General features: G+C 37.9%; 1 protein-coding gene across 1 annotated transcript in view; it reads right to left on the reverse strand.

The window, feature by feature from the left end:
• The window catches only part of Col4a6 (collagen type IV alpha 6 chain), a 299929-nt gene that overhangs the window by 143592 nt on the left and 135333 nt on the right, over positions 1-21004 (reverse strand). Inside the window, exon 3 of the mRNA XM_034485264.2 lies at positions 11242-11325. Coding sequence (XP_034341155.1) covers positions 11242-11325 — 84 coding nt within the window. The remainder of the gene's footprint in view (positions 1-11241; positions 11326-21004) is intronic.

Here is a 21004-nt window from a genome sequence, read left to right on the forward strand (position 1 = left end):
CACTCTTTTTCAGAGCATTCAAAGAGTAACAACATTATCTACATAGAAGCCAAGCTCCATCAAATTGCTAATTCAGGTGAATGTATGTGTGTTCTATAAGGTGGACTTATCCAGAGAAATTTAGCATCTGAACCCCAGACATTGTAAACCTCATTTCTCTACACTAGAGGTTTTGGACATGCCACCCAACAAACAAGGAACATGGTATTTGTCCTTTATGTCTTTCATTTCAATCCAGCCTGTTTTCCTCCCATCAACTTAACCTTCCTAAAGAAACATTTTGTAGCAATATTTTAAAAAGTTTCTTAATCATACCATATTATGCCATATCACACCAATCTCTCTGCTTTAAGGGAGTCTTGTGCTCTGCACTTTAGACTTCTAACCATCTACATTGCCAGGTAGGTAAGCACTTCATGGTCTCTTCACTGAGGAAAGGACTGGTGCTTGTAATTTATTTGCACTGCCTACAGTGTCTGCACCAATATTTAGTTCCCTGAACATCTTCATAAATGTTTGTCTAGTGGGTTTGAACTGCACATTACTCAATGAAAAAAAAATGAAATAGAGAATCTAGCCTAGGATATCCACCTCTGTAATTTTTTTTTAAGTGGAAGAGTTCATTAAATAATTGGACAGGTGCCACATTTGTTAAAATAAAAGCCCCCTTTGAAAAGATGACAGTAAATACAGTTTCTGCAAAGTAATGTACATTTTCTCATTGACTTTTACTAGTGTGCAAGAGAGATGTTATACAATTAATTTTGTTGAACATTCTTGGAAGACCTCCACGAATACATGATCCCCCCTGAAAGAGATATCAAATAACTTCTCTCACACATATTCAGTAACTTTATCCCATATTCTTAAGTCCATTCCAGAGAATTCCATATAGTGAGTGGTCTGCAAAGAGGAAAAGACCTGCTTGGAGCTGTGAGATATGATACGATCCCCCCCCCCAACTTACCATCACAAAGGAAAACCAGGCTATCCTTAAGCAAGAAGTTCATTTGTTTAGCCTTTTAATAGACAGAAATATTAGGAAATACTTTAAAATGCAGCCAATATATGATGTTGTCCTAGCGGTATGAGTTACTGCTCACTGGGGTAGAAAAAGAAAGGCAATTGATTTGTTAGTATCTGGTCTGTGTCTAAGCATATTCTCTTCACTCCAAGCATTCACAATAGTCTAAGCACTGTGGATGAGGCAGGGAGTTGAAATGATTATGGACATGGGTTTAAGAACCATTTGATGTAGTTAAGAAGAACAAGATGTGTGGGGGATGAGATACTTGGTTCAGAGCCTCAGCTATGTCACTTGAAGGAGGCCCTAGGAGGTCTCTTAACTTTCAGATACTTTTTTCTAAGCACCTTCATATTTAACATGAGAAGAATATTCCCAGTTTTATCTGTAAACTCTTTTCAAATTACAATTTATAACATGGGTGCTGGATCCAACCTTTCCAAACTTGAAATTCTATAATATGCCTATATATATATATATATGCCAATATATATACACACATATATATGTATATATATAATTTTATGCATATAGACATATGGGTGTTAATATTTTTTTACCTCCTGACCACAGTTTCTGCTCCCTTCTTTCTTTCTTTCTAGTCCAAGTCCCCACCTCCCCTCTGCCCTGATCCCCATCTACCACTCCTTCATTTTTATTTAAAAAAAGAGCAGGCCTCCCATGGCTATCAATCAAACATGGAATATCAAGTTGCAGTAAGACTAGGCACATCCCCTCATATTAAGGCTGGACAAGGCAACCCAGTAGCAGGAAAACAGTCCCAAAAACCAGCAAAAGAGTCAGAGACATCCCCTGCACTCACTGTTAGGAGTCCCACAAGAAGACCAAGCTACACAACTGTAGCATATATACAGAGGGCCTAGGTCAGTCCCATGCAGGCTCACTGGTTGTCAGTTCAGTCTCTGTGAGCCTGAACCCAGGTTAGTTGATTCTATGTGTTTTCAAGTGGTGTCCTTGATCTCTCTGAATTCGAAAATCCTTTCTCCCTGTCTTCTGTAGGATTCTTCAAGCTCCACCTAATGTTTGGCTCTGGGTTTCAGCATTTGTTTCCATCAGCTGCTGGGTAAAGCCTCTCTGATGACAATTAGGATTCTGTAATCTTAAAAAAGTATCTTTACTGTCTCATTTCAACTTCTCTATGCTGCTTTACATGGTGTTGTCAGGTGAGGCTTCAAGTTTGACTACATTACTATTCTGTATGGAAAGCACAAACAATCTGGTGATAGCTATTTTTCTCTTTCACATAAGTTTTTTGCTTGTTTACTGCCTCCCCCACCCCCGAAAAGTTTAAGAATGGTCTATGCCACAGCTTCTCAAATCGTGGGTTATAACTGAATGTGGGGATTGGGAAAGTTTAACAATAGTGGAAAAGGTTTATGGGTTCATAGAGACCAAAAAATTTTAATTCAGAATCAAATACATAATAAATCTGAGATGTTACTAGCAGCACTCCTCTTTGTGGATCACACACCTTCACTACAGTCTTGATTTTGAACACATAACACTTGTACTAGGCCTTGAACATGCCACACAGTGCTAATGGATGCTTTCTGAATCACCTCAGCCCAAGGCCAAGATTACTATACATTATGAATTGCAGTGTTTTCATATACATACAAGGCTTTTTAGCCCTTATAGAATGATTTAATTATAAGAAACAGATTTTAAATGTCTTACCACAATTCTTCAGTCTGTATCCTTGAATTTATTGTGGCAGAATGTTTGATTCTTAGAATCAATGCTTGAGTTATCGACTTTAGTTTCATAAAGGGTTATTAACTGAATTTTGGCTTAGGATTAGGATATTATTTCCAAGAATCTTTGAAATGGCTGTACACACACTTATTTGTACTATTTATGTGAAATGGTCTTTCTCAGCATTGACAATTATAAAATTAAAATATCCATCAATTCTGGAAAAAAAAAGTTGAAGATATTCTATAGATCAGTTACTTGTCTGATTACTGTGACAAAATACCTAACAACAACTATTTAGGGAAGGGTTTATTTTGGCTTATAGTTATAGTCTCTCCTGGTAGAGAAGGTGTGGAGGCAAAGGCAATAAGTGGGTGGTCATATTGTTCCCACAGTCAGGAAACTGGTCAATGAATCTTGATGCTCAGATGCTCTCTCCTCTCTATTCTGTCAGGAAGAGTGGGTCTTCCCGCCACCATTTACCTAGATGGTCTCTCACAAACATTCCCAGAGATAAACCATCATAGTCTATATCCTGCAGTATCAAATATACAGCAAAGATATTTGCTTCTTTATGATATTTGTTTCTTTATGTAAAAATAAACAAGCAAACCCATGTAATTATATTGCAAATTTGCTTTAATCTTTAATAAATAGTGAAATAATATTTATAAGGAATTTTTTAAGGTAAGAGTCTTCATGATTATCATATATCATATATAATCACATATCATATACTTATACTACATATTACATGTTACATATTATATACTATATATTTGACTGGGGTACTCAAAATTTTCTTGGGCAAAAAGGAGACATGAGTAGAAAAGAGACAATCTAAACCTGGAGTCTCTAAAGCCCTTTGACTATGCAGCCCCCTCAGTTAATTAATAAAGTAACTTTGGAGTTGGCATGTAGTGTTTATCTAGCATCCATAAATCTCTATGCTCAATGCCTAGCATTGAAGACATGCTTCTTTGATGTATGTTTGATAATAAAATATTAGTAATTATATAAATCATTTATCTGTTCTATTCTTTGTACATGCACATGAAATAAACACATATAAGTGGACCTTTGAGAGGGCACATAATGTTTAGGAAGAATATAGATGGAACCCCACAAACAGTGAGAGGTCACTTGTGCTTTGCTTCTTTGCCAGCTGTGTAAAGCTTCACTGGTCCTGCTTCTTTGTTGGCCTTTGCTGGTCTTCATGACTTAAAGAGAAATGTGCCAAAGAAATTCTCATGGTATTCTGGCTGATTCGTGCCACTTCTATTGACTCATGTGGATTCAGTGGACCCTTGCTTTTGTGCTGGATTGAGCCACTGCTATTGATTCATTTTTAGTGTTTGCTATTGGACTGGTATGCTGGTATCCTGATGACAAAGAGTGGAATTGCCCCCAAACAACTACTTCTAAACAGTTCCAAGAACCCTTTTCCCCATTAACCTTCTTTCTCCCCAACCTCTAGTGGATGAGTTAGAAGAGAGATTAAAGTATTCAAAAATCCTAAATAAAGTAGATTTGCAAAAATCTAAGCCTACAGGGCAGTGTTCTAGTTAGGATTTCTATTGCTGTATTGAAACATCAGGAACAGAATCAAGTTGGAGAGGAAAGGGTTTATCTGATTTACACTTCCATATCACTGTTCAGCATCAGAAGAAAGGAGAGGAACTCAAACAGGGCTAGAACCTGGAGGCAAGAGTTGATGCAGAGGCCATGGAATGTGCTGCTTATGGGCTTGCTCCCTATAGCATGCTTAGCTTGCTTGCTTATTGAAGTCAGGACCACCAGCCCAGTAGTGGCTCTATTTACAATTGACTGGGTCCTTATACAGCAATCATTAATTAAGGAAATTCCCTACAGGATTTTTTTCTACAGCCCTATCTTATGGAGGCATTTTCTTAATTGAGGTTCCCTCCTCTCTGATGATTCCTGTTAGTGTTAAGGTGATATAAAATTAGCCAGGACAGGTAGGATCCTCTTCCATTCCCCCATTCCTTCTTTTCTTCCTTGGCTCTGAATCAAACTTGGGGTCTCAGCATGCTATCATGCATCCCTTCTTTTTCAACCACATAACCTTAGCCTTAGACTTTTAGTATCTTTCTAGATTTTCTTACCATAATCTTAATATAATATTTTTTGTACACTTAGTGTATTGTCTTGCATTCTCTACCTCTAATTCCAAATTTTGAAGTCCACTAATCTAGATTCTGAGCATTCAAATCTTTGGAGAAATGAGATGCTTTTGTAAAGTGCATTTTAAGGACTCTTTCCTAATACCCTGATTATGAAATGTTTATGCTTCTTTGATGATAAAGAAAAATGAGATAGTGGCATAGACTGATGATGTAGGAAGCAATCTCAAGAAATAGAAAAAAGAAGAGGGATATTGTGTGAGAAGGTCATGATGGGGAGAATGGAAAAGAGAGATGGAAAGTTAGAAAAACTGAGGCCAGAGTGAGGGAAGTCTGGAGGAAGAAAATAGGGACTAGTCAGAAAAGAGAACAAAGACAGAAGTGGAGGTAAGTAACTGACAAGGGACAAAGAAGGTAGATTCTAAGATGAAAGGAAATGTCACAGATTGATGTACAGATGGTTATCTATGGTTTGATATCCATTGCCTCTGGCAAATGGATTAGTAGAGTCAGTGAAACAAAAACTGAGCAGTCTCTAAAGACAAATGTCTTGGGCCTACAACTCTTCAGATGAGTAGGGTGACTCTTGTCCTTCTCATCAGATGTATTCAAATACTACAAGGATAAGGCTTTGCTGAAGAAAGAGTGAATTTCAAAGCTAAAACTGTAGACAGAATGATTCCTAAACAAGGCAGGAGAGACTGTATATAGTTCTGGTAAATAGCAATCCCTTTGACTATCTTTAAATCACTAAACTTCAGTGTTAAGAGCCCCCAGTAGCAGCAGGAAAGAAATAATGGTTGGGGGCACGGCAGTTGCAGACATAATTCAATGATAAAAGGCACTTGCCTTGCAGATGTGGAGACTTGGATTTGAACTCTAGTGCCCCCAAGCAAACAAACAAACAAACAAAAACAGACAAAACCACCAGTGCCTGTGACTTAAGACTGAGGCAGCTTCTTAAAGCCACCCAAAAATCAAGACACTGTTAAGCATTGTTCTTCATATCTCAGTGAAATACTAGAAAGCACTATGGACACTCTTGGGCAAACACAACTTCAGAGCACAGTAACAGGTGTCTAAGTTAGATCATGGGAGGCGGTAGGTCCTTAGAGATCCATTCCACAATTCATTGTTCTCATTTTACTGAGAAGTATAGCGAATCCCTCAGAGGAGAAAAAAAATTGGCTTATACTACTTAGGACTCTAGAGAGCCAAAGCAGTCTCCTTGTCTGTATAACTATGTATTTACCTACCCCTCCAGCTACATGGCTTATTTTTAGTAGGAGCCTCCCTTCCAGTAAGAAAAATAAATGTCATGTATATTCCAATATGATCAAAGAAATGATTAAGATCATCTGTGAACATCTGCTTGGCTATGAATGCACCTTGAGTCAGAGCACAGACACTCACTTCTAAGATTATCATCAATTACCCTGAACTTAAATAATCATATGTAACTACTGAAGGACTTGCCCTACCTCCCTTCCCTACTGCCACCGAGTAGATACTTCCCTGCTAAGCCTTGACTTTTCCCATTTCCCAAAAAGGGAAGAAACAAGTGAAATGGAAGCCCATCACATTTGTCCAAGATTAAGAGGCTTTAAGGAAAAAGTTGGTGGAAAGGAGAGTCAATGTCAAAAAAATTATGATTTGAGAATGCTCTTATCTTGGTGAAAGAGCAGATTGCTGGTAGTTAAAGAAAACTCTTGTGACAAAATCTCTTGTAAGTACAAAATAAGAAGTGGCAGGAAAAAGAAAAGCCAAAGTAAAATAAAAACCCCAGAGTAGTTAGGGAAAGCAAACAATAAGCACCAGAATGTGAAACCCTGACAACCAGTGAGATCCAATAAACATGAGGAAATGCCTGCCCCAGAGCCTTATTTTTGGTGTTGCTGTGTGCATTCTGGGTAGGAGATAGTGTGGCTTTATAGAGATCTCACAGCTAACCCAGGACATGTTAAGCCAGACTGGAGGAACTATACACAGTCAGTTGTTCAGTCCTTTATGAAACAGATTATCATGAAAACCCAGGAATGGCTGCTAATTTTCCAGTGTAAGGAACTGTTTGATGTGTCATTTACAGAGAATGCTTGGATTTCCCTAGGTAAAAGTCATTTGTTCATTTTATCCCTTGGGAAGTCATATCCTACCCAGCTTGAGAGTTTATGAAGTGAGAGTTTCCCAAATGACTCGTTCTTGTTGTCAATCTGCATCCTTCTGCTGCTGCTTCTCCTGTCACAAAATATGGTTGCCATGGCGTTTGGAACCCAGATGCACTGCCGACCCAGTAGTTAGCCAACTTATTCTTCTGGGAACATCTGGTATTCCTTGTATCCATTGACTTCTGCTATGGCTAGCAAGACATATTTCCATTTTTTTGTGAAGTAACCAATGGCTGTGTACCTCTCTCCTTCCTCCCTCTGTATCCCGTACACCCCTGCATTTAACCTACTACATTCCCTATTGTTTCATCACCATCCTGTTAAGTTTCATGTTAGTGATCCTTTAGATACTGTGGATAGTGGGGGCTTTACCATGTTGTACATAAAAACCAGGAGTCTGTGAAAACAGGTAAAACTCTGAAATATCATCATCATCATCATCATCATCATCATCATCAACAACAACAACAACAACAACAACAGCCATCCTACTCCTATCCCTAATTTCAGGCAAATACACACTAATAAGCAACAATAGGCAACAATGCAGAAGCAGTTTTCAAATCCTGTAAAGATAAAATGAAAGGGTTGGATTTGCATTTGACAACCAAAAATGATTTGATTAATCAAATGGCAGGGAAACAAAATAAAAATTAAACCGAGAGTAACTAAAAAAAAAAAATGATTCTTCTGGATAACAAAAACTTATTCCCAAGAAAGAAATGTGAAAGTCAAATATTAAATGTAAATTTAAATATCCAGTTTTGTTTTAAAGGCAACATTTTTATTTAATACAAGGCAATATATGCCATCATTTAAAAATGGTCATTTTTATGGTAGGCTAAGATTTCTGTAACAGGATTTAAGCAAGTGATGTAGTGTAGTCTCTAGGAAAAAAAACACAGCGATGCTTTAGAAAGTACAGTTCTCCCACTTTTGGCTAAAGTTTTTAACCAGGCATGGCATAATTTGGGGACATCAGTTCACTCTAGTTGCAGCCAAAAAGGGATAGATTCCCGTTTGTAGGCATGTGAGGTGTTGTGGAAATGTCCCAGCCAGTTCAAGAGGCCTTTGGCAAAGGAAAAGTACACACTGCCCAGCAAGTTATGTAGCTGATGTCTCTTCAGGGCAGGAGGCGCCTGCCAGGGGCTGCAGCATTGCTCAGGAGTTGATCCAATCTTCTGCTCTCCTCCCAGCTGGAGAGGAACAGCTTGAAATCCAAATGGGGCTGTCTGCTCAGCTAAGGAAAACAGTCTCAAATCTTTCTGACATCTGCACAAAAGCGGACCAAGAGTTGTCCTGCATGGTTAATAGTGCCGAAGCCACATTAAACAATCCTGCTTGGCCCTGGGAACTTAAGAGGGCTGGGAGGGTGACAAAACAGGATGCAGTGATTTTCATGCATTAAGCACTTATGTTCACAGCTTGTCTCAAAGAGCATGGGCCTTACCTGTTTGTAAAAATTTAACATTCTTACTCTTGACTCATAAAATTCAGGTTGGTGCAATTCAGTAAGACTGATAGTCTCAGAAATCCCAGAGATCACAAAGAAACATTAAGAACACATTTAACTGTGTAGTCTGTGTCTTCTAAATGATGCAACGCCACTCTGCACAGTGATAGTTCATTTGAGTTGATCCCTGCTCCATCCAGCCACTCATGTTTGCAAGGGAGAGGGCAGACTTGAGCTCCAGATATTTGGAACCTTAATTAGGACTCCTCACAGAATCTTGGAAAAAATCCAACTCCAGCCAAGGTTCAACAGTGGGGTAGTCCCAGGCAAGTTGTGCCTGGTGCAGGATGGGCCCCATTTCAGATCAGTCACTATTAAATGATCCCAGTGCAACAAGTGGCCTTAGGGCTCCCACGTTCCCTAATTGTTGAGGTCCACTCATCATTTGCTATTCACCATAATCCATCAGGATTTTGTTAAACTTCACATCATAACCGCTTCCACAAAGGGCATTTTTCTTTAACATTTCTTCCTAGGGGTAAGAATCATCACCTCAAAAAATCAGTTAGAGGATACATGCAGGAAATTCACAGAAGACTGGCAAACTTTCAGTAAATATGTGGACATGTGCTGAGATTCACAGATTGTCAGTGAATGGGGATAAATATCACTCATATTAGCAAAACTGTCAAGTACCCACGAAAACTGGCATCATGCACGCTCAGATACAAAGTGAATGGGGAAAAATTTGAAGAGACTTTGTGGGGGTAATTTTCCCAGCAGTTTTGAAACTTAAAATGTATACGTAATAATTCTTATTTTTAGTACTCTTGTAGCTCTCAGCACAAAGAAATCAGTTTAAGTATTGCCAAGAAAGCACGGCCTTTATAGAGTGACATACAGAACAAAGTAAAGTCACTAACAAAAGGAACATTCATTCAACTAGAGATAGAAGAAAAGTCCTTATGGATAACACACACACACACACACACACACACACACACACACACACACACCAAACAAAAAACAAACAAAAACCAAAAAATAAATCAAACAACCAAACCAAAAACAAAACTGAAAACACACACACACACACACACACACACACACACACACACACACACCTGCCAACACTTTTTAATTCTATTTGAGAAATAGATTTTAAAAGGTGGAGAGTGACAGGTATAGACATGTATACAATATTAATTATATACAGAAGAATGTCACAAAAACAGTAGTGGTGCTAAGAAACCATCAAGTGAGTCTTTGCTTTGTCTCTACTTCTAGCACATGATTAAAAGCCAGTTGGGGCCAATGAGATGGTTCAGTGGTTACAGGTGCTTTCTGCCAAGACTGACATCCAGAGTTCCATCGCTATGACCCAAACGGAATAAAGAGAGAACTCACTCCCAGTTGTTATTCTCTGACCTCCACATGCATGAAGTGCCCTCCAACAAAATAAATCAATGCAATAAAAATCCTTTTAAAATAACGCATTGGCCTTGGTAGCTACAATGAACATAGATTCACTAGAAGGCAGGAAGAGTCTTCGAGTGAGTGAAGTGTACAGGTAAGACATCAAAAGGAATCTGCCATCAATTTGCTTTGTGACCCCCAGGAAGTCATTGTCCCTCTAACTCTGTTTCCTCTGTACAATCAGGGGAAAAGATGAAGATAAAATGCATTCCTTTTCTGATAGCTCATGATTCTCTAAGTTCATGTCCTTAATGTATAATGGGCACAATCCTTTCAGATGAAGAGATGGTTTTTTATTCTTTTCCTTCAGATTCTGGCAGGGTTTGACATTTCACTTTACTGCAAATGGAAGATAATGGAAAAGAAGGTGGAGCGGTCACCATGTTCTCTTTTTGACTATGTTTTTGAAGGTTTGGTTGACCTCTCTATGCTACCACCTTCCTTTGACAGTATAAGTTCTTTGTCTTAGTTGAATCTGATGAGAATGCAAACATAACATAATTTTAGAAGTTAGATGATTTGAATTTTACACAGCAGCCGTAAGTTCTGAGGAATACCTATAATTTTAGTTGAATAAATGTCTTTGAATACATTTTCTATGTTATATACTAAAGACACAGGTCTATTTGGTAGAAATCACACTGTGGCTAAGTGTATATAGGGACTGAGGGAAAAATGCTATGTTTATTGCAATTTGCATGGCTGTTTCTATAGATTTGTAAAATGTATCTTAAACCATACCTTTTATTTTAATAGAATGTCTGCAAACCATTTTTATAGTTGCCTGTATTTCTGGACTTTACAACGTCCCTATATTCTTCATTCTATCCCCATTAAGCCAGTGATTTGGGACAAGTTGCATCCCAATCTGTAGATAAAAACTGGATCACCTGTTCCCTAGAGTGGCAAGGAGAAACTAAGTGGATATAAATGAGCTATGAAATTCTCCACATATCTACAAACATTATCATAATCTGGTTCTGCACAAGCTAACTAGCTTTTGGAGACATTCCAATGACACTGTGGGGGAGCCTTGGCATTAAGTCAGTGATGGAAACCTCTTCATAGTCCCTCAGAGGTTTGACCACTCTCTTTTTGCTTATTAGCAGTGGGCAAAGCACTTTCCAGTTTGCTCTCAGCACTTTGCTTTTTCTATGAGGTCATGAGAGCAAATTCTACACTATTTAATTTTAAAGGAAACAGATAAAGCAAATAACATCCCCTGTGACTATTTGTCTTTCAACAATGCAATAAGCAACTTACTCTTGCTCCTTTCTCAGGAAAGCATGTACAGCCTCTACTGCAATCTTGGTCCCCACATGGCTTTCCATAGGACATCTTCTGTCCCTATTAAATAAAAAAGAGAAAATGTTAGTAGAGCATGTGAACCAGGGGACATCATTACCCCAGGGAACCTAACCTTTAGTCATGTTCTTTTTAACCAAGTAATGGACTCATTTCATACAATGATGTCATTATTTGAAAGAAAGACTTATGCTAGCATCCTTTTAAGTAAAATCTATACTTCATCAAATACCCAGTTTGGTAGCTGGTTGAGAAATGGTGATCTAGACATTACTTCATTAATAGAAATTTCAGTTGCAAAATACAAGAGACTGTGTGTTACATATGGGGCTGGTGTGGAAGAAGGTGTCCAGAGACTTATGAGTTTGTACTTATTTTTAAAAAATATATATATATAAATAGACATTTATTCTTTCAAGTAAAACATTTGAAATTGTGCTCTTTTAAGTATAAAATGAAACAAAAATGACAATCAAGCACTATATGCCAATCACATACATGATTAGCTATATAGCAAGTTGATCTCTCAAGGGATAATATTCTCACAGAGGAGAAAACTCCATGAAAAACACTCAACATGTCTTTATAAAAAAATCTGTGATCCTGTGAACTTATATGTTTAACAAACTGGAGTTTATAATATGCTACTCAAACTCTCTAAGACTTCATTCTCTTGTGTGGTTCCAGAATGATTTCAATTTCTTTGGGTTTTTTTTTTTTTTGAACAAAGCAGTTGTTGTTGCTGTCTACCTAGGAGAATATGGTAAAAATATAGAGGAAGATGAAAGTAGTGACCCCTGAATCCTGACCCTGTCTTTTCAGGTTCTTTTTTCAGCACACCATTCAAATTTATAGTGATCCTCTTGTACGTCATGAGTCAGCTTCAAAGTGCTCTGGTGGCATCGCATGCACGCTATTTCGGAAACTCCTTAACGTCATTGCCCTCTCTACACTGCTTGATGACGTTGTCAATGAGATAACATGATGACTAATTGATGCTCAAGAGTCCTTCAAATGGGCTATGTGATGGTGCTTCACAAACTCATCGCTGTCTCTTCCTAGCTCATTCAGCTTCAATCACATGAGCAGACACTCATTCTTTTTTTTTTTTTTTTTTTTTTTTTTTTTTTTTTTTTTTTTTTTTTTTTTTTTAAACTCAGCATATGGACTAGCGCAAGTTCCAAGGGACTAGATTCATTGCTGCAGAATAGGATGCTATAAAACAGTTCTCCCTGGTATTTTGGCTCCTTTTTCAAGTCAGTTCAGAATCTTCATTCATATTCTTGAACTGTCCTGCCAAAATAATCACAGCTTCTGTGACATTATCTGGGGACATGTGACTAAGAATATGTGTTATCATAAAAGTTTTTGCAACAGCACAGTGTTTCTGAACATGAAACCATGAAAAAACTATCTCAAAGTCAAACATGTAATGAGTCTCATGTGTGTCTGACCACACTCACCTGTTCTATATCAGTGGCTTCACTGCAGCCTTGGTTTCTGAACACATAGCACAGATATTTTGCTCTGTGCATGTTGCCACACTACACAGTGTTAATGAGCACTGCTTGAGACACCTCTCCACACACATAAGCCTATTGTACATTATGAACTGCAGTGTTTTCACAGGACATGAAAAGGTTCCTGATTTTATACACATGTAATGACTTAATTTCAGAAAACAAAGACTTTCAGTGGTTCCCTGCCATCTTTCTTCAGCACATATTAGTGCCTTTGGATTTTATTATGTTAGAAAGTTTGGTTTTTAAAATTTCTTACTTAGGTTGCTGACATAAGGTTTATAAATAATCATTGAATGAATTTTGACTTGGTGTTAAGGCGCAGTCTCCAGATAGTTCTGAATTTCCCTAAATATGTGCCTGCCATTGATTTGCACTAAATATTTACACAGCGCAGTGTTCTCAGCATTGGCATTTATAAAATCCAAACATTGATCAACTCTGAAAAATATTGAAGATGTATGTCCTGCATTATCAAATATTCAACCAAGACTTAATTCTTTGTATAAAAACAAATAAGTATGTCTGTCTCATTAAGTATGCAAATTTGCTTTTATTTTAAAAGTAATATTCTGTCAAATAATTATTTAAAAATAAAAATTTTAGTGAATTGATTTGCCACAGGAGCAGTGTCACTTCTTAGAATGTTCTTTCCAGATATATTTTTCTTTATTCTTTGCTTCTTTATATAAGTCAGGTCTCGGTTTGGTGGTTGTTAAGTCTCTCCAGAGAACTCACCTTGAGGTGGTCCCTAGTTACTTCCTTTGTTACCTTTTTCATCATCAGATATCATCTTTTTCCACTAGAACCCAAACTCTAGTTCATTAAGGATATTATCTGCCTTGGACAACATGGTAACAACAATGCCTAAAGCAGTAGATGAGCATCAAGCAATGATTGATGACTATAGGAATGAAACCATGACATGAATCAAAAATAACCTCGAAGACTTCACTTTAACATTTAGGCCTTAGTGTTCTCTAAGTTCGTTCTCTACCAGAGCCTCAATCAAGGACTCCAAATGGAGGAAGACTGCCATTCAGACCTTATCTACCTTGGAAAAAAGCTAAACAGTATTTCTAACTAATATCTGCATCACGAACTTCATGTCTAGGGTGAATTTAGTATCATTCAATTTTTAAAAAAAATTTAATAATAGACATTTTCCCCAATGAAAAAAGCATATTCATGAGCTGGCCTCACACTTAATAATTCTTCCCTCTCTGTGTGTAATGTGTGCTTTTTCCTAATCCTCAGAGAACACTGTGAATTTTTTTCAGACAGTCTCTTATCTCTTAAGACATTCCCACAACACTTTATCACCACAACACTTCCATAATAAGGTCGTGATGGCAGAGCTATGACAAAATATTGCTATTTTAGATTCCAAACACCTTCTCAATATGAGATAGTATATCTCTCTTCTATGCCTTTGACATGCTAAGTGGCACTGTACACTTTCCAGTTTGCCCTCCATTTTACTGTATACATACAGGCACATTTTTCATGAAAGTAAGATGAAGAGATACTCTGAGAGGAGGCACCTTGAACTAGTGGAGACCAGGAAGAGAATAAAAATAAAACCAAGAGAGAAACTCAGTTATAGTGCAAGTTAGTTTATTAATTTTCTTTGTAATCCTGAAAAGAAAGTAATAGGTTTGATATACTGATTTTAAACTTCAACTTTAATGTTTCATATTCTTCACATTTTGTTTATTTTGTATTTGCTTGCCCATACATTCCTGCATTCTAAATCACTCTTCATGGGATGCTTGTAATTAGTAGGAAGAGAAAAAATACATGCTATTAAGTGAGGGAGAATCTATATACTTCAACTAAGAGTACTCAACAGGTTTATTCCCATAAGGCATCTGTTTGGTTTCCTGTTAAAAACCATTATATCAAACCAGGGGTGGGAATAAACAAAAGTGAAAAAAAGATCTGTAATAATCTAAGAACTTCTATGTTTCTTCTATAGAAGTCAGGGAGCTTTAAAAGATAGTAGGATAAACTGCCAGTAACAGAGGCCGAACAAAAATATAACAGCAGAAACTAAGGTGTCCTTGGAATACTCCAGAACAAGCTGTCAGACAGAAAGGTTATCACTGTTCTCTGTCATTGAAAAAATAATCAGAGAAGTCCCATTAGCCATGAGGCAATTTTCTGTAATGCTAGCCCTGGCAGTATCAACAGGAGTCTTTCATTTTAGTGAGGTGTGGAGAGTAAAGGCCCTAAAGAAGCATATGCGCTATCCTGACTTGTATGGGGCCACTCAAATCTTGGTTTTTCTCATCAGTAATTTCAACCTTTGAGTACTCTCACCCTCCTCTGAAAATACAACCCTCAGTTTTACCTACAGAAAATGAAAACCAGGAAGAACTTGAGAAATAGTTTAAAACTGTACCAGACTAACATCATTTGTATTACAAGCATTCATTACATTCCTTTGTAATCCCCCCCAAAAAAGTGATTGGAATAAGATAAAATAAGGATGCAAGCAGCCTGATCCAGTGGTGCAGGAGGATAATGTCAACTACTTGGGTGGCTGATGAAAGATTACAAGGTGAAGATAGCCTGACACATGCTGAGTCCTACAGAAGACAGATCCAAGACCTTTCAGCTACAGATAAACTCTTTTGCCAAAGTCAAATAGCTAAAAGTTACATGTTAGTAAGAAAAACATAATGTCTATCTAGATTAATCAGATGTTATTACCCTCAAACTGTACTGTAAAACCCAAATGAAAAGGACCTCACCGATCCGTGGAGAACTGCAGACGCACCCCAAATCACTCACGAGAAACACAACTTGATGCAAATCGCAAGAGGTTTACTGGCTAGCCAGGGCTGTCTTTCCTTCAAGCCCAAGCAGGGGCAGCGGAATTCAGCAAAAAAAAAAAAAAGAAGTTTACAGCTTTTAAGGGTGAATCTACAAACCAGGTGGGGGTGGAGTTAGGGAAGGGGGAAGGCTGAGAGTGGAGTTAGGGAAGGGGGAAGGAGGGGGAACAGGTCACTAGGTCATCGATACATTTGATCTCAAATTCCTAAGATGCATGGTGTGTCACTTTATAATTGGCTATTTCGAAGTAGTTTCACACTATATATCATGAGCTCCAGTTCAAGGGGGTCAGGCTTATCTCAAACTTTTAGCATCCTGGCACCAACTGTCTCAGGGCTGTTAGTTCAAAGCCCGGCCAAGCTAATCTCGGGCCCATAGCATCCTGACACCATGAATCTTAAGATTTGTTTAGTTAGGGCCATCTGTTCAAATGGTCAGCTAATTTCCTGGGACTGAGGCAACACAGTGTTTGACTTACAGGTTTTTATGTCTTTGCTTTTAAAAGTAGGGTTCAGGGGATCAACTTATGATTTTTCTATCTTTCAGTACCACCTGTGTTTATTTGTTTCAATGATCCCTTGCCTTCCTAACCCCCACTCCCAGCTCCCCTTACCCTTTGGCTTAATTGTGCCACACTATATGGCCTTCATAGTGTTTTCTTTTGACTTCCTCATCTAAAATTTTCACTACAAATGACAGTGACCCTTCTTCTTTTTAAAAAAAAAGAAAAAAGGGGGAGTTGTGGGGTGGTGGGGCAGTGGGCTGTGTGAAGCAGCTGGGTGCTTGGTGGAGCATGAGCTTGGAACCCCGGACCCTTATTGGATGGCAGGAGTTGGGCTCTGCTCCTGGGCCCTGGTTCTTTTCATTTAGCTTCAGCCCTCTCCACACCCCCTCCCACAGAGTGGTCTATGGCCATCAGTCAAGAGGAACATGCCTCGGGCCCTAGAGAGATTTACATACTAATGAGATACCTGAAGGCCAGAGGGTAGAGCCAATTAAGCATTCTTCCCCAGCCTCCCTCCCTCCCTATTCAACTCAGGTCTGCCCTCGGTTTGGGGGGGGGGTGTACATCCAGATTCATCTACATCTGCCATGACATTAAAGCCTGTAAAAACCCATGGACTTTCTCGTGTCGTTGGGACCAAGCCGTGAGGAACCGTGAACCACAGCAGCCATGCCTAACATCCTCCTGGAGGAACCCTCAGCGTTCCCAGCAGCCATACCCACAGTCTTCAAGACCCAAAACTATTTACTGCCACTTTTTTAGTGTTAAGACAATCAAATGTTGTTGACAATTCCCAAAATATCTTATAAGAGCATAATTCTTGTGTATGAGGGTCTAGTGAAATTGTTTTGGTCTGGCACATAATAGTAAAGAGCATACCTTCACACTTTGGATCTTAATGCCATTTTCATCCCATTACTCCGTGTGTTAAGGCCACATTCAAGTTTCATATCTTCCCTAGCATCAGGGAAAAGGTATAGCACTTAATGTTCCAGTCATTGAGTAAGCATCACATATTGCTATGGGACCAACTTTACAATGGTTCTTAGGTTGAAGACCAACATCTTTTGTTTCCTTAGCCAGATGGTAATGTTTGTAAAGAAAATCCAAGCTGTTTTCTTCCTGTATATTCTCACAAGTGTTAAAGAGAAAAATTTATGTTCTGGTTACTACTTGATGTACTATTAGTTTAGTTAAAATACACAAATTATATGGTCAGGCAAATTTCCAGAATCCCAGAATCCCAAAGGCAACATGAGTATCCAAAACCCCAGAGGTCATGCAGGCCACCAAAACCCTAGTCAAGACATACTACTAGACCTGAAAACTTACTGGCTACAAGAACTAGAGGCTACTCAGGCCAAAAGACCAGAGAGGAAACAGAAAGCAATGAAAAAATCCAAACAAATATAAATTTTCAAAGTTGATACCTAAACCTATAATAACCCCAAACATAGATGACTAGAAGACAGAGTAAGAATGCAACAATGCCCAGAGCAATATGGCACAACCAAAGCCCAGCTATCATACTCCAGCAAGCCATGGATATTTCAACACAACTTAAATACAAGAAAATAATCTTATACCCAATATTATGAAGACAATAGAGACCCTTAAAGAGGAAATAAGCAACTACCTCAAAGAAATCCATGAAAACACGAACAAGCAGGTGAAGGAAATGAATAAAACTATTGAAGACATGAAGATGGAACTAGAAGCACTAAAGAACACACAAATTGAGAGGGAATCCTGGAGATGGGGATCCTAAGTAAGAGAACAGGAACTACAGACATGAGCTACCAGCAGAATATAAGAGATGGAAGACAATCTCACTTGTAGAAGATAAAATAGAAGAAATTGGAATAGCAGTTGAAGAAAATATTAACTAAAATTTTCTTGACAAAAAAACAACAAGGAAGTCTGTAATACCATGAAATGACTAAATATAAGAATAGAGGAATGAAAGAATAATAGGAGTAGAAGGAGTTCTTAGCTCAAAGGCCAAGAAAATATTTTCAACAAAGTCATAGAAAAAAAGTTTCCTCACCTAAAGAAGGAGATGCCTATATGAGGTACAAGAAGCTTACAGAACACCAAATAGAGTGGGCCAGAAGTGAAAGTCCATTCTACCACATAATATGCAAAATACTAAATTTACAGAACAAAGAAAGAATATTAAAAGTTGCAAGGGGAAAAGGCCAAGTAACATTTAAAGGTAGACCTTTTAGAATTACACCCAATTTCTTAACAGAGATGCTAAAAGCCAGAAGGGCCTGGACAGATGTCTTGTAGACTAAGCACAAATGCCAGCCCAGACTACTATACCCTGCAAAACTTTCTATCACAATAGATGAAGAAAATAAGGTGTCCCATAACAAAGTCAAATGTATACAATATCTGTCCACTAATATAGCCCTACAGAAGGTACTAGAGGGAAAATTCCAACCCAAGGAAGTTAAATATACCCAAGAAAATACAGAAACTAATTTCACACCAGCAAATTCAAAAGAAGAAACACACACACACACCAAACCAATGACATCAAAATAACACGAACTAACAATCACTGGTCATTAACATCTCTCAATATCAATAGTCTCAACTCCCTAATTAAAAAAACCACAGGCAAACAGAATGGATGTGAAAACAGGATCTATCATTCTGTTGCATACAAGAAATATACCTCAGTCATAAAGATAGATATTACCACATAGTAAAGGGCTGGAAAACCTATTTCCAAACAAATGGACCCAAGAAAAAGTTGGAGTATCTATTCTAAGATCTAGTAAAATAGATATTCAACCAAAATTAATCAAAGAAATTGGGAAAGACACTTCATACTCACCAAAGAAAAAAATCTATCAAGGTGACTTCTCAATTCTGAATATCTATGTTCCAAATGCAAGGACACTCACATTTGTTTAGAAAAAAATACTAAAGTTTAAATCACAAATCAAACTTCACATATTGTTAGTAATAGACTTCAATACTACACTCACCAATGGAAAGGTCATCCAGAAAGAAACTAAACAGAGAAATAATGGAACTAACACACATCATGACTCAAGTGGACCTAACAGATAGCTAAGGAACATTTTACCCAAACACAAAATAATACACCCTCTTCTCAGTACCTGACAGAATGGTCTCCAAAACTGACACATCATTGGTCACAAAGCAAGTCTCAATAGATACAAGGAAATTGAAATAACCCCTTTTATCTTACCAGACCAGCACAGATTATGCAGGATTTCAAAAACCGAAAAACCTACAGACTCTGTAGATTGCTTTGGATAAGATGGCTATTTTTACTATGTTAATCCTACAAATCTATGAGCTTGGGAGATCTTTCCATCTTCTGATATCTTCTCCAATTTTTTTCTTCAAAGACTTGTAGGGTTTTGTCCTTCAGGTCTGTCACTTGCTTGGTTAGAGTTACACCAAGATAGTTTATATTAGTCGAGGCTATTGTAAAGAGGTGAGGCTAGGTCTTTTTTTTTCAGTGCGCAGTGTATAGAAGAGAAAGATATTACAAAACAGTAAGATGATCTCATAATATTCATTCTCTGATGATGAGCCAAGGGCCCAGGGCTCAAGAGATGCTTCTTTGAGCATTAGACATATTCCTGGAGCTACATTCATCAGCATTTCTAACATGAGCATGTGCAATGCACTAAGCTAAACAGTTCATGTTTTTTTTTAAATCTCATAGAACTGTGGGGCACACACAGTTACCATCATATTTCACAGAAGAGAAACTTGAGGTTTAGCAGAGTTAAACGGACACCTGTCACAAGGTTTCAATCTCAAGTTTAGTTCCAAATCTCAGAGCCTTTCCTCTAAATCAGATCTCCTTTGACAGCCTCCTACAGTTTCTCAGCATTGTACTAAAACTACAAGGAATCCAATATGACTTTGAACACTTCTAAAGCAAAATCTACTCAATGAAACAGAAACAAACACACATGTTAAAGCACACTGAGTTCTGTCCCAGGTTTAATGTGTATTTCCCTTTGAAGAAAAGCTCTCCATGATTTTTATGAATGAAAGGCTGAGAAGAGAAGGAAGCAAGCTGTGGGAGCTGGCTCCCCACCAGAGAGACTTGTCAGCCACATTTTATCTTAAAGAAGGAGCTGACACCAGACACTGCTGAGCAGTTATGAAAGGCACTTCTTTCTAACATCTGCTCAAGTGTATTCACATCACATCATACACAAACATCACGGACAGGGTCAGGGAGTAGTAGAGAAATGAGGATTCTGCATAGCACAGAGTAGAAGCTCTACATATCCAGGGTGAAGAAGGACCTGGAGAGATGGAGTATTGCTTCGACAAAACTTAAATTTGCCCAGCAAATGCTTAACACACAATCTAAACGTTGCCCAGAATTTTCTTTAAATAGATGGTGCCTTTTGCTGAAAACCTATGAAATACAATATTTTCCTAAGCCCAGTTACTGGGCACAAATGAGGGATATTCAAGTTGTTAGGGTTGGAAGATACTGTAAGAAGCAGAAATTTCATAGTTTGCAGACACAGTAGACAGATATAGTAAATAAAAATATGGAATACCAAGAATATTTTAGTAACGTGTATCCTTAAATTGTACATATGTTCAATGTAATATCAAGGATGTACTTACATTAAAAGTCTTCTCATTATTTATTTATAATTCAAATATAACTAACTTCCCATATTTTATCTGGAAACCTTACCAGTAGTATCATGGCATTTGTGTGTCAAGTTCAGTTCTGGTATGTGTCAAAAGTAACATTCAGTTAGAACTTTAAAGGATAAACTTTGCAACACTCACTTGGTAAAATTTAGAGAGGGATCCACACTTTCTTTCTGTAATGGAG

The sequence above is a fragment of the Arvicanthis niloticus genome, chromosome X, assembly GCF_011762505.2.
Source record: "Arvicanthis niloticus isolate mArvNil1 chromosome X, mArvNil1.pat.X, whole genome shotgun sequence".
Taxonomy (NCBI): Eukaryota; Metazoa; Chordata; class Mammalia; order Rodentia; family Muridae; genus Arvicanthis; species Arvicanthis niloticus.